The 15,660-nt window shown below is 38.8% G+C and overlaps 2 protein-coding genes across 2 annotated transcripts; both read left to right on the forward strand.

Annotated features, from left to right (window-relative positions):
* Window positions 1-562: 562 nt before the first annotated feature.
* Window positions 563-1,833, forward strand: LOC147759496 (carbohydrate sulfotransferase 11-like). Its single transcript, XM_086997941.1, has 2 exons — window positions 563-638; window positions 825-1,833. The coding sequence occupies exons 1-2, from the start codon at window positions 603-605 to the stop codon at window positions 1,677-1,679; spliced, it is 891 nt and encodes a 296-aa protein (XP_086854067.1). The 5' UTR covers window positions 563-602; the 3' UTR covers window positions 1,680-1,833.
* A 7,016-nt stretch (window positions 1,834-8,849) lies between these two features.
* On the forward strand, window positions 8,850-14,397 carry LOC147759497 (uncharacterized). Its single transcript, XM_086997464.1, has 3 exons — window positions 8,850-9,848; window positions 9,888-14,094; window positions 14,357-14,397. Exons 1-3 carry the CDS (start codon window positions 8,850-8,852, stop codon window positions 14,395-14,397), a joined length of 5,247 nt encoding a protein of 1,748 aa, XP_086853590.1.
* Window positions 14,398-15,660: the final 1,263 nt, after the last annotated feature.

Here is a 15,660-nt window from a genome sequence, read left to right on the forward strand (position 1 = left end):
CAATGGGTGTGAGTGTATTAATTTCTCTTTACACTTAAGCAGCGCCAAGCAAGCGAATGTCTTACGAAAGTACTATTTAAGTTCTAAGTGATCCGTGTGAGGTAATGGACAGCGATATGCATCTTACGCGGGTAAACGTCTTTCAAACTGTGGTCGTGGTATTCTGTATATTAGTGTTGCTATTTGTCTTCACCTGGAGTCCTGGCATGGAAGTTGTGAGCAAGGGTGGAGGGACAGGTAGATCTCTCTCTCTCTCTCTCTCACATACACACGTGCTCTCTCTCTCTCTCTCTCTCTCTCTCTCTCTCTCTCTCTCTCTCTCACACACACACATACACACGTGCTCTCTCTCTCTCTCTCTCTCTCTCACACACACACATACACACACACACACGAGCGCGCGCGCGCACACACCTTTCTCTCTTAAATGCAAAGCTAAACACAGGTGCCAACGTCAATAACATTAGCGTAAAACATTAAAACAGTTTTTTCGCTCAATGCCCTTCTTGACCTAAAGCTATTGTCGAATATTGAAAACATTATCATTAGGAGAATAGATCTCTTGTCTTGTTTCAGAAAACACGATCTCCACGAGAAAGCCAATGCAGGACAATAATCTGAATAGGTTAAGTGGTCGGGTATGCTTTTGATTATATTTCTATAGATGTAGATTAAGTCGGATAATTATTTATAAAATGCAAATTAACATGTTCCTTTCCTTAAAATTCGTACACTACTGCGTATGATGAGATTGACGAACGCTATAGGTCTATGCTGCAGTACATCTTTTACGAAAATGACACTTCAGCTTTTATCATTTTCAGTACTTTTCGTGGGCGGAAGTGCCTCTCAGTTGGCAAAATATCATGCAAGCAAGGAGAAAAATTCTACAAGACGCATGTCCAAAAAATACCAAAAAAGCACATGCCACAAACGCAAGCAGTATTCTGGCTGGTCGTCCATTTCTGTGGGTAGACGACAGACACAGTCTGATTTACTGTGAAATACCAAAAGTGGGCTGTACGAACTTTAAACGTTTGATGTATGGGCTCACGGCCAACGCAGATATTACAGAATACAAAGACATTGGGGCGTATGATGTGCACTATAAATATCAGAAGTTTTTGGTGCCCCTGTCTGACTTTTCCGAATTTGGGATCAAGTTCCGTCTTGCAAACTATCTGAAAGTTGTTCTTGTGAGGCATCCATTTGAAAGACTAGTGTCTGCTTACAGGAACAAATTAGAGAAACTCAGCGCTTTTTCACGTCAAATTGGGGCCTATATCAAACCTTTCATGAGATCCCCGGGGATGAAGAGCGCGCCGCAAGAAGGGGACGGAATTTCATTTGCTGCGTTCGTCAAATACATTAATGTCTATTCTCAGCTTTCTACTAAACCGTTCAACCCGCACTGGAGAACTTATAACGAGTTGTGTAATCCATGTGACGTCAAATATGACGTCATTGTGCGATACAAAACTATCCAACATGATGTCAGCATGTTGCTTAAACTGTTGCGCGTGGCTGAGAAGTTCAAGTACCCTGATGGTGACATGTCATCTGTGTCGTCTGCAGGAGTTTGGAGGTCCTATTTCGCCAACGTGCCCTCTTCAGATCTCAACGAACTGAAGGGAATTTACAAACTAGACGCTAAATTGTTCAACTACACTTTCAATTAAGATCTAATGCAGCTTACAAATTTAAAAAAGAAGAGTTTAAAAAAAGGAAGTGAGATCAGATCGATCTTTTTACTAGGCCTACTACATACAGTAGAGCTTTTTCACCGCATTCAAACCTATACATTATTTATGTCTCCTCATTAACCCAACCCGACTGCCAGTTTTACACGTCCCTTCAAACAGGCTTACGTTTCCTGTAAGCTAACCATAATGTAAAACCTTTTGTGATCTTATGCCGTCACCGATTATATAGCAGAAATGACAAGAGGAAAGTTCAAATATTCAGAGCATCTGTCTGGTAGGCCTATGTGTATAAAAATCGCATCGGTTGTTTAACCTTAGAGTTTAAAATCCTGCGGGTGTGCGCAGGAGAATGCATCCGCTTTCGTCGCTATTTAGATTCTCTAGAATACCTGGCGACCAATATTTGCACCCTCGTCATCTAGAAAACAACCGCGTGGGGGTCAGTGTGTCATAAGCACCACCAACACAATATGACACCAGACGCGGAGTGAGGTAGACAAAGGTTAAGTTTTCAAACAATCTATTCTTCTAATAGATGTTCTTTCTGTTTTTTGTTGTTTATGGCACGTTTAAAGTGAAATAGGACTTTGGAGTTCAAAACTATCCTCAGATTGTTTACAATGAAGATTTTTTTATCCTTCTCTGAATTTTATTTTCTAATCTCTCTAAATCATTTAACGGAAAAGAATGCACGGAAAGCTCGTTTGAAAGGTGGGGCAAATGATTTTACTGCAAAATACGCGGTAAAAAGAAGTCGACCGCTTCATTGATGTAGTGTTTTTGGCCTCACTGATGAAGTATCTTCGTCTATCCTTTGCCATTCAAAAGATCACGCTACAATTTGTCTATGATTTCGTTTCAATTTTTGTTTGTTCTTTAAAATGGCCATTATGTTATTTTCGAGTCCCCCGTATATTTTACAACTTATGCACCAGCATAAGCGAAACACCTGTTGTCAATCAATGAAAAAATCATTTTCATACAATGCATTTTTTATTATCATATTTTACAATTTATAACACCTTGTACACAATGGCAAAATATACCATTTAGTAGTAATACAAGATGATTTGCACCAAGGGATTGTACATATAATGTCACAGATGTATTTTAAATGCTAAATATTACTAATAACTAGTATCTTCCAGCATTAAATAAGACAATCACATTTACTGAACATGACGACAACACATATTCGTAAAGGTAAATTACAAACATCAGAAACGTTATATAGTATTAATAAAATACAGTCTTCAAAATACATAAACAGCCTCCGCAACATGCAACGATACATGTTCTTTAGGTAAAATACAATAGTACTAGTGGATAACCTTATTTCGCATCAGATACCTCATCGATATGGTAAAAACACACGACATGATATACTGGCTTCTGATAATCACGACATCTATTGTACAATTTATTACATGGCTTTGACTGGGTTCCCATAACTCTATCGTACTAGCAGTTTCGATCTAATTCAGAAGAGATTCTCGCTAAATTGCACTCAGTTTAAGCGGCTTAAATGTCTGTCACGCCTACTGAAGCTGCAAGGAGGTAATAAACTTTTGTGCACGCTTAACCTCATATATAACAAGGCAGCAAAGCTGTCAAATGTACAGACAAAAAAACAGAAAATAAAGATGCAAATAAGTGAAAAATTAAATTTTCACAAAAAACTGTTAAATTGCCAGAAAAATTTACCAAACAGACTGCATTGCCTATTGAAGCTGTATGTTAGACCCATGTTTCTTTCCTGTAAGTTTCAGAACAGTAAGTGACATGATTTCCCTTAAATGGTCATCATAGGAGCAGTGCCCAAAATAGGTGTTTCTTCAAATTTTGATGCAACATTACATAATGTTGAACAGCATGATGACAATCAAATGTTATTAATAAAATATTAGTAACATGGACATTCAGAAAATGTGACAAGCAAAAGTCTTCAGGATCATGGAACTTTAAAGTCACACCTTGTAAATGCCAATATGTGAAAAATTAAATTTTCACAAAAAACTGTTTAACTGCCAAAAAAAAAAAAAAAAAGAAAGAAAAAAAAAATACCAAACAGACTGCATTGCCTACTGAAGCTGTATTTTAGTCCCAGGTTTCTTTCCTGTAAGTTTGAGAACAGTAAGTGACATGATTTTCCTTAAATGGTCATCATGGAAGCAGTGCCCAAAATAGGGGTTTCTTCAAATTTTGATGCAATATTACATAATGTTTAACAGCTTAATGACCATCAATTTTTAATTATAAAATATTTGTATCACAGATATTCAGAAAATGTGACTAGCAAAGGTCTTCAGGCCCATGGAACTTCAAAGTCACACCTTGAAAATGCCAAAATGTAAACAAGACAGCACTGTTCTGAAATGGGTTTCTTTCCATTTTTAACACTTTTTTTAACATAAAACAAAATAAACATTTTACTGCCATTTTTATATGACCAACTAAGAAAATTGATGAGATGGGAAAACTATCAATAGAACAGTGTTAAATGTCCAATTTCCTCCATTCTGAGATTCTGAACATAGTGGATGATTGAATCTGACAAACTGCAATGATATGAGTTTATTTCCATTTTTGACACTTTATTACACAATACATGATAACAAGCTTACCATGTTTTTTACACAATCAACTAACAATGTTGTAAAGATGCAGGAAATATCAAACAAACACTTTTAGGCATCTTATTAGTTAAATAATGAGACTGTTAACATGCCTAATAATTGAATCTGAAGACATGTGAAAAAACAGTATAACTTCTAAAATAATGGCCCGATTATGCTGATTTTCGAACTCATCCTGTCTTTTAGTAAGATTGACCACTCCTGTGAGTATAATTACAATTGGCCAATCTGTTTTTCTTATATTGTGTTATCAGTGTTGCATTTATATTGAAAATAGTGAAAAAACAGCATAAATTCCCTAAACATGGCCCAATCATACTGATTTTCGAACTTGACCTGTGTATTATGAATATTCATCAGTTCTGTAAGTTTCAAGTCAAAAGGTAAAATGGTTTTCTACTTATCGTGTTATCGGTGCTGCATATATGCTGAAAAAAGTGAAAAAACAGCATAAATTCCCTAAAAGTGACCCGATCATGCTGATTTTCGAACTTGACCTGCGTATTATGAATATTCATCAGTTCTGCAAGTTTCAAGTCAAAAGGTAAAATGGTTTTCCACTTATCGTGTTATCGGTAAAAGTGCACGGCGACGACGGCGACGACGGCGACGACAGACGCAGATGATGGCTATATGTACAGACACATCTGTGTCTGTACATAAAAATGCAATTGAGCCAGAATCCCCTCGGAAACAGAATAAGTCTGCTTGTACGATGGGGTTATGGGAATGGTCCCTTAGACCCCAGTAGGCCATTATTATAAATAAAAGAAACATTGGAAATGATATCTACATTAGTATAAAATAGTTTATAAAACGAATACAACCGATACGTTATTAACTGGCTCCACACTATATTGTGCTGGCTACACAAAAAAAAAAAAAAAACTATTTTCATTTGGATTATACAGGAATGTATAAGGGGCACTTGTGATGATTTTATTCAGATATCTAAACTAGAATACGAGAAAAAGCTTATCACAATTCATGTGATACATTTGTTCCTTCACTCCGCTATTCCCTATGAAATGGAATGTGACAAATATATTTCAAACACTTCCTCAAAGTTAACACATGAAATATTTGCAATGGATACACTACGATTTTGATAAACAAAACACGTAAACTTATAAAAAACATAAAACTAAGACTGCACCAAGGCATTTTGAATTTCCAAAGACTAGAAATTCGATACAGCCTTACTTCAACAAAAGGATACGGCATTAGATCGTCTATCAAATTATATGTTACCCTTCACCAGTTATATTATAAATAAATTATAAATATTACAAAATGCTACTCTGTACACAGACTACAAATGAAACAGTTTTCAGTGCGATACTATACATGTACTTGCAGAATTATGATACTTAATCAGACAAGTCTCCTATAACATGGAAACTATCTATCATAATTCACGTGATATATTTGCCCCTTGCTAGAGAACACAAACAGCCGTTTATCAGCAAAAAGAAAACCTATAAATAACTATAATGAAAATTCTTTGTGAAAATGATTGACAATTTTTTTTCATATTTACATGACGTTTGAGAAATATTAATAAAATTCACACAGTATATGAATAACTCGGCTTAAACCCCCTTTCATTTAATATAAGCTATGTGTGTGTGTGTGTGTGTGTGTGTGTGTGTGTGTACGACCACATTGACTGTAGATATTGTCACCTACTGAAAGACATTTTGAAATACAGACCGAATATTTTACTTTCATAAGCAGGCAAGAGAAAAGTGATAAAAGGGGATACATTATTACAGAAAAGAAATAAGGAAAGTATTTATAAAAAATACACAGACGGGGAATGAAAATCCTGTTATAAATTTAGCCAAGGTAGGAAGATGGATATGTTCTTGAATTATGACAGGCTGGTTGAAGTTGTGGAATAAAAAATTGGACAAGATAAGGAGTGTCTGTAAATGACTGAAGAAAGTAAGTGTGAGTGCGGGCTGCAAACATAGGTAGCAAGACAAACTCAAGAAATTAGTACTATTTCCACGGGAATCCCACCTAGAAATTAGCGTTCCTGCATAACAGGACATTTCCCATTGCCCCTGCAATTCGCAAAACAACCTTTCCTCTACCTCTACGACCTCTCACTGCACTTAAAATCTGCAGGGGACGCAGGATCCTAAAATTCGTGCTTCAGGTTGTGACCAAGGCTTTATGGGGACACTACTAAAGAAAATAGTCTGGCCTGTATTTGACTGGTTGATATGTATATTGATTTTGCTATTGCCTGTATATTGTTGTCCCATTGATATATAAATGCCATGACCTTAGAAATGGAGTGATAAAAATATGATTCCACTTTGAGGCATTATGAAGCATTTGCTGAATGGTTCAATGAGTAAATACCCCTTTTATCCCAAGGAAAGCCATGGAAAAAGGGACGATTAGACTATTGAGCAAAACTGTGCTCTGATGGCACTTTTTGGATAAATTTCCAATAATATTGAATCCCCTTTCACTGCAAGACATTTTTTTTTGTGATAAACAAGCGACTTTTTATACTCGCTCATTTTCTGCAGTTCAGGACCGATATTGTTGCAGGAACCAAGTATCTCCTTTCTCAATGCAAATCTTTTTTTAAAAAAAACAATCAAGTGACTCTTTATACTCACCCATGTCTCGTAGAACAACACTGATATTGCTGTAGGAGCTGGTGGTATCGGGGTGTTTTTGACCGAGTATCTCCTCTCTCAATGCAAGACATTTTTTAAATAATCAAGTGACTCTTTATACTCACCCATGGCATGCAGTACACCACCGATTTGTTGTGAGAGTCGGCGGAATCGGGGTGTTTGGGACCAAGTATCTCCTCTCTCAATGCAAGACATTATTTGTGATAATCAAGTGACTCTTTATACTCACCAATGGCCCGTAGTACAATACCGATATTGTTGTAGGAGCTGGCGGTATCGGGGTGTTTGGGACCAAGTATCTCCTCTCTCAATGCAAGACATTTTTTATGATAATCAAGTGACTCTTTATACTCACCAATGGCCCGCAGTACAACACCGATATTGTTGTAGGAGCTGGCGGTATCGGGGTGTTTGGGACCAAGTATCTCCTCTCTCAATGCAAGACATTTTTTGTGATAATCAAGTGACTCTTTATACTCACCCATGGACTGCAGTACAGTACCGATATTGTCGTAGGAGGTGGCGGTATCGGGGTGTTTGGGACCGAGTATCTCCTCTCTCAATGAGAGACATTTTTTGGCATTATCGAGTGACTCTTTATACTCACTCATGGCCCACAGTACAGCACCTATATTGTTGTAGGAGGTGGCGAGTATCTCCTCTCTCAGTACAAGGGATTTTTTTTAGATAATCAAGTGACTCTTTATACTCACCCATGTACTCCAGTACAGTGCCGATATTGTTGTAGGAGATGGTGGTAACGGGGTGTTTGGGACCAATGCAAGACATTTTTTGTGATAATCAAGAGACTCTTTATACTCACCCATGGCCTCCAGTGCAGTACCAACATTGTCGTAGGAGCTGGCGGTATCGGGGTGTTTGGGACCAAGTATTTCCTCTGTCAATGCAAGACATTTTTTATGATAATCAAGTGACTCTTTATACTCACCCATGGCCTGCAGTACAGTACCGATATTGCTGTAGGAGGCGGCGGTTTCGGGGTGTTTGGGACCAAGTATCTCCTTTCTCAATGCAAGACATTTTTTATGATAATCAAGTGACTCTTTATACTCACCCATGGCCTGCAGTACAGTACCGATATTGTTGTAGGAGCTGGCGATTTCTGTAACTGCAGCCAGTAATGTTAGTTAGTGATTGCGATAGATGCTCTCACAAGATTGCGACGGAAGTATGCATTTTTTTTTGTTTGCGTTTATTTTACTACGCGGAAAAATAAGTTCTGCACGAAGATAGCTTACCTAACTTATCTTTTACACTTTGTGATTGTGTTTCTTTAAATTATTATTGTCTTTTGGTTTTCATTATTTACATTTTTGCAGTTAAACATATATATATTTTTTACATTGTTAAAACGCAGTCATTTTTGTTCTTCCGGTACTATTTTTTTGTTATAAGATGTCCGAAACCATGTGGTTTCATGCAAAAGAGCGCTTCACATTTATTATTATATAACAATAGTTAAAGGCTAATAATTTAAAATGCAAAAGTAACAATAATGTCCAAACCTAGAAGTAAGTCTTATAACTTAAGTGTGTAAGCGAAAGCGTGTAAGCGAAAGCCCTTATTAGAAAAACTGTATAACAAGTTAATGAGTATACTTAGATTGTAACGCAACGAAAGGTAAAATAATAACGAACGAAGTCTAAGTACTATATTTGTTTATTACAGGATTACAGTAAAGGGTATAGACATCAACGTTTTCACTGTTTAACTAATGGAGATCATGACTTGTATTTACGGAAGAATAAAAAGAATACAACTGCAATATGAGCCTCCGTTATAGTGAAAACGAGTCAACCAATTCCCTAACGAAGAAAAGAACTGTAACGATGACAGAAAAGGGAAAGGAATATTTTGTTGAGATACAAGGTAAAAGATGTAAGCGACTCTTTGGAGAACTGTCAAAAATTATGGAACGGTGCAATGCCATGATTAAAGAAGGTGGTAGCAGTACACTACTCAGAGAAGAATATGCAGAATGGTTGCAGAATTGTGACCAATATTTTGAAATTGAAGATAATTTGTTGAAATTACAAAGCCATTCTGACACGGCAGTTATTGATGAGCCTCGCAGAAAAATATTATTGGAATTCAAGAGAATTATGGAGCAGAAATTATCATCAGTCACTGAGCACACTGAAGACTCCAAATCAGTCAGTACCAGATCAAGCACCAGTTCTTGTGGCTCCTCAAGGTCAAGTCTTCTGAAATTGGAAGAAGCACAGAAACAAGCCGAGTTGAGCATTCGTGCATCAGCCATGAAAGTCAAGCAGGAATTGGAGCGAGCAAGGTTAGAATTGAAATTTAAAGAGGAGGATTTAGAAATACAGACTAGTTTACGTGTATCTCAGGCTAAAGTTGATGCTTTAAATGAGTTTGACAAGATACACGTGCCCTCAGTTTCCCTGCCAGTGACTACAGAAGCATACACAACAGATGTTTCCCTGCCTGCAACTGCAGCTGTACACGTGCCCTCAGCTTCCCTGCCTGTGACTACAGCTGTTTACACGCCTGAGGTTGCAGTGCCTGTGTCTGCAGCTGTGCGCGTGCCCTCAGTTTCCCTGCCTGTGACTACAGCTGTGCGCGTGCCCTCAGTTTCCCTGCCTGTGACTACAGCTGTTTATACACCCGAGGTTTCCGTGCCTGTGACTGCAACTGTCTCATCATCAGAGGTTCCCGTGTCTGTGACTGCAGTTGCTTCAACATCAGAGGTTCCCGTGTCAGCATCTACAGCTATTCATGCACATATATTGTCCGTGCCTGCGACTACAGCTGCTTATACACCCGAGGTTTCTGTGCCTGTGACTACAACTGTCTTACCACCAGAGGTTCCCCTGTCAGCGACTACAGCTGTTTATACATCAGAGGTTCCCGTGTCAGCGACTACAGCTGTTCATGCACATGTGATGTCCGTGCCTGCGACTGCATCTGTCTATACTCCAGCTGCTTCCCTACCTGTGACTGCAGCTGTGCGTGTACCCTCAGTTTCCCTGTCTGCACCTGATGTTTCCGTGCCCATAGCTACAACTGCACATATGCATGCAGTCTCTACGCCTATGGCCACAACTGATCACACGCCAGCAGTTTCCCTCGATGGTTTAACAGAAGCTCTTCAACAGAGTTTGTCTTTAGGACGCCTACCTGTTCCAGAACCAAAGGTATTTGCAGGTAATCCATTGCTGTTTCCTGAATGGAAGAACTCCTTCTCTGTCTTAATTGGAAGAAAAGCCCTCAATGCTACTGAGAAACTCTTTTTTCTTAGGAAGTATACAGCAGGGCCTGCTGCTAAAATGATTCAGGGAGCTTTCTTAAGAACAGATGAAGCAGCATTTGATGATGCCTGGAGAAAGCTGAACGAAAGGTTTGGAGATGAGTTCCTGATACAGAAGTCTTTCAGAGAAAAGCTAGATAAATGGCCAAAGATTCCAGAAAAAGATGGAAATGCACTCAGAGACTACTCAGACTTTCTGAATGCTGTATGTGATGCCATGCCGCACGTCAAGGGACTCACAGTTTTGAACGATTATAGTGAAAACAGGAAAATGGTTAACAAGCTACCACAGTTTGTATCACACAGATGGAATCGTCAAGTGACAAGGTCTATGAAGACTGAAGATTACCCCTCCTTTCGTGACTTTTGTGCTTTCCTGTCAGAAGAATCAGAAGTGGATTGCAATCCCATTACCTGTCCATTGGTGAACAAGGTGCATGATACGGTCAGAGCTCTAAATGTTAATGCTGGTGTAGCAGAGAAAAAATTGTGCACATATTGTGAGAAAGAAGGTCATTATATCTCTAGATGTCATGACTTTGGCGCTTTAACGATATCCAGGAAAAGGGAGTTTGTGGTGAAAAAGAATTTGTGCTTTGGATGTTTAGGACAGGGACACAGAAACAGTGACTGCAGAAGAAAACATGTATGTGGTACCTGTAAGGGCAAGCATCCAACCTGCATGCACGAAGAAAGGCAGCCACCTACCAGCAGAGAAACTCAAAGTGTAAATTCTCTCAAAGTCAATCAGCATCACCGTCAGAGTAGCACCACCATGATAGTGCCTGTTTGGGTGTCTACACAGGAAAATCCAGAACGTGAGGTGTTGACCTATGCACTTTTAGATACACAGAGTGACACTACATTTTTATTAGAAGATACGGCTGCTGCTTTAAATGCTGAAACAGAGCATGCCACACTTAGTTTATCAACAATGTCAACTCAAAAGTCCCTCATAGACAGCAAGAAAATCAGAAGATTGCGAGTAAGAGGATTCAAGTCTACTGAGACATTGGAGATTGATCAAGCATTCACTAGGCAGTTTATACCAGCTGACAGAACACAAATTCCTACGAGAAAAACTGTAACAGACTGGCAACATCTAAAGCCTCTTTTGAACAAGATTCCTCCCCTACAGACTTGTGATGTGGGTTTACTCATAGGTTTTAATTGTCCACGAGCACTGCTACCCAGAGATACCCTAGTTGGTGGAAATAGTGAGCCATATGCAGTGCAGACTATACTTGGGTGGAGTATTGTTGGCTGCTCTTCAAGAGATAACTTAGCTTCAGTTTGTCACCGTGTGACGACAAAGGAGGTGTTTCCTTGTATGCCAAGAGACGTTATTAATGCCTTAGAAAAGGATTTTGTTCACGACAAGACCGAAGTTGAGATGTCTCAAGAAGATTTGCAGTTTTTGAGAGTACAAGAAACCAATATACAGCAGTTGGATAATGGTCACATTCAGATGCCATTGCCATTCAGAAGACGACCAGCTCTCCCTGATAACAAGTCCCAGGCACTCCAACGCCTTGATCATCTGAGACGCAAGTTTGAGCGAGATCCAAGTTATCGTGAATCGTACACGAGCATGGTGCAAGGTATTATAGACCGAGGTGAGGCTGAAGAAGCTCCAGATGATACCATTAAAGGAGAAGTATGGTACTTGCCACATCATGGAGTTTATCATCCACAGAAAGGAAAACTTCGTGTGGTATTTGATTGTTCTGCAACTTACAAACAAACCTCACTTAATCAACATTTGCTAAGTGGTCCCGACTTAACAAGTAGCCTTCTAGGAGTTTTGATTAGATTTAGAGAACACCCAGTGGCAGTAGCATGTGATATTGAAAAAATGTTTCATCAATTCCTAGTGCAAGATAACGACAGAAATTACCTGCAATTTCTGTGGTGGAAAAATGGTGACATTACCAAGGAGCCAACGGTATTCAGGATGAAAGTACATCTTTTTGGGGCTACTTCATCGCCTGGTTGTGCCAATTTTGGTTTGAAATATCTTGCTAAAAGTTATGAGAATGAATACCCATTGGCAGCAGAATTTATTAAGCATCACTTCTATGTTGATGATGGTTTGACCAGCTCTGATGACGCAGATACCGCCATTCAGATTATCGATGAGGCAAGGAAATTGTGTGCCAGTGGAGGCATACGATTGCACAAGTTCTTGTCCAATAGCAGGGAGGTATTAGAAACGGTCCCAGAGTCTGAGCGTGCTACAGAGGTAAATGGTGTGGATTTGAATAAAGACAGATTGCCAGTTTCCACTGCATTGGGATTACAGTGGAATGTAGAAGATGATGTTTTTCAGTACAGAGCTTTTACCAGTGAAGTCAAGGCAAAAACACGCAGGGGAGTGCTATCTACAGTGGTATCCGTGTATGATCCTCAAGGCTTTCTATCCCCATTTATTCTTATTGGGAAGCAGATATTGCAACAAATGTGTAAAGAGAATTCTGCATGGGATGAAGAACTTTCCAATGATCTTATGCCACAGTGGGAAAAATGGTCTGAAGAATTGAAGGATATTCAAAATATCAAGGTGGCCCGGTGTTTTATACCAAAGAACTTTGGAACAGTAACGCGAAGAGAACTTCATCATTTCTCTGATGCGAGTTTATCTGGATATGGACAATGTTCTTATATACGACTTGTGAACGAGAAAAACGAAGTACATTGTTCTCTTGTCATGTCAAAGGCCAGAGTAACTCCATTGAAGGTTATCACCCTACCAAGATTGGAGCTCAATGCTGCAGTAGTCTCTCTCAAAATGAGCAAAGTTCTTGAATCTGAGATGACAGAGAAGTACCGTCATTATTTTTGGACAGATTCAAGGATAGTGCTAGGTTACATAAACAATGACACACGCAGATTTAAAATATATGTAGCCAACAGAGTAGAGCTGATCAAAGAAGCAACTTCCCCACAGCAATGGCACTATGTAAGAAGTGAAGACAACCCTGCAGATCACGCATCAAGAGGTTTATCAGTGGAGAAGTTGAGAGACTCCACCTGGTTTACAGGACCAAGATTTCTTTGGAATCCTGATTTAGAGATGGCTGACATGCCCCACAATGATGTACAGTTACCAGAAATGGACCCAGAGATCAAAATGTCTTCTGTAAGGAGTACACAGACAGTAGAAAAGAAATCCATGATAGGAAGACTCGAGAAATTTTCAGATTGGTCTAGAGCAGTCAGAGCAATTGCAAGGCTCAAAAGAAGAGCAAGAGGTATCAAAAATGCAAGTCTCACTTCAGAAGAGGAAAGGCAAGAAACGACCACATTCTTGATAAAATTAGCTCAAGAACAGAAGTTCGAGGGAAAACCTCCTAGTTCAACATTGAACCCCTTTAAAGACAATAAAGGAGTAATTCGTGTGGGAGGAAGGCTAGGACAATCAAGTTTTGCCTTTTCTGTTCAGCATCCAGTAATATTACCCAAGGATAGCTATGTTCCAAAATTGATTGTATCTCATTTTCATAAACGCATTGGTCATATGGGCCGTGGTATGACTCTAAATGAAGTCAGAGCCAATGGATTTTGGATCCTTGCTGGAGGGAAGTTGACATCTGAAATTATTCACAGATGTGTTACATGCAGGAAAATGAGAAAACCAGTGGAAGAGCAGAAAATGGCAGATTTGCCTTCTGATCGTGTGGAAGCATCAAATGGACATGATGCTTCTGATCGTGTGGAAGCATCATGTCCATTTGAATATAGTGCCATGGATTGCTTTGGTCCTTTCATTGTGAAACAGAATAGGAAGGAGTTCAAACGCTATGGTCTGTTATTTACCTGTTTATGTTCTAGAGCAGTGCATGTTGAAATGCTGGACGACATGTCATCAGATGCGTTTATAAATGCTCTTAGATGTTTCATTTCTATTAGAGGAAAAGTTCGCCAGATCAGATCAGATCAAGGGAGCAATTTTGTAGGTGCAAAGAATGAATTCACAGCTGCATTAAAGGAAATGGATGCTCAGAAGGTAGCTTGTTACCTAGCCAATCAAGATTGTGATTTTCTTATGAATGCACCTCATTCTAGTCATGTTGGTGGAGTATGGGAGCGACAGATTCGTACTATAAGGAATGTATTAGCAGGAGTGATTAATCTCTGCCCAGGTAGATTGGATGATTCATCTTTACGCACACTGTTTTATGAAGCAATGGCAATCGTAAACAGCCGTCCTCTATCAATAGCCAATATCAATGATCCTGAGTGTGCAGAGCCCCTGACACCTAATCACATTCTTACAATGAAATCCAGTGTGCCACTACCACCCCCAGGAAATTTTGTTTCTCGGGACATGTATCTCAGGAAAAGATGGAGAAGAGTTCAGTTTCTCACACAACAGTTCTGGAGCAGATGGAGGAAAGAGTATCTTCAGAATCTTAACAAGAGACAGTGCTGGACAAGATGTAAGAGAAATATCACAGTGGGAGATATTGTTCTTGTTGTGGAACCTAATGTATCGCGAAACAGTTGGCCACTAGGCAAAGTGGTTGAATGTATTCCCAGCAAGGATAAATTAGTGCGCAAGGCCAAGATTTGTGTAGGAACTGATGACTTAAATTCACTGGGAAAACGCGAAACCAAGCCAGTTATTTTAGAAAGACCAATTCAGAAGTTAGTGCTTTTGATTGAAAGTTGTTAGTACTCTCTGAATGTAATTAGGACTGTAAGTGAGTGAGTTGCTCAATGGCTAACTGTTTAAAACTTGGAGTAAAGTTTGAATGTTGATGTTGTGAGTTTTATTGTTTAAGGTAGGATATAAATTTTTTGGATTCATTCCCACTGTTTGAGTTGGTAACTTGGATCATGAATCCTTTAAAAAATGTCATTTCATTTTTAGTTCTCAGTCTTCACGGTGACTTGGAAAATAGACAAAGCTAGTTTCACAATAGGTCTAGGGCGTGAACGGTGAGTTATGGGTGTAAGAAAGTATGTTAGTGTACTATATTAAGGTGACATGTGGATTTACCTTAAGCAACAAGTTATAAAGGAAATTAAGGTAGAACATATAACCTTTACATGCAGCGGTTAATGTATTGATAGCAAATAGTGTTTATTTTGTGTTTATCATTTACTCCTTGATCTTTGGATCCAGTTTTACATTGGAAATGATTTTTTTTTTTTTTTTTTTTTTGTATTATATTTAATTTAATGCACTCTTAATGTTGTTAAAAATCTTAGATAGATTTTGGGGGGGGTGTGTAACTGCAGCCAGTAATGTTAGTTAGTGATTGCGATAGATGCTCTCACAAGATTGCGACGGAAGTATGCATTTTTTTTTGTTTGCGTTTATTTTACTACGCGGGAAAATAAGTTCTGCACGAAGATAGCTTACT

The sequence above is a fragment of the Lingula anatina genome, chromosome 10 (genome assembly GCF_051362555.1).
Source record: "Lingula anatina isolate TDL-2025a chromosome 10, LinAna3.0, whole genome shotgun sequence".
Classification (NCBI taxonomy): domain Eukaryota; kingdom Metazoa; phylum Brachiopoda; class Lingulata; order Lingulida; family Lingulidae; genus Lingula; species Lingula anatina.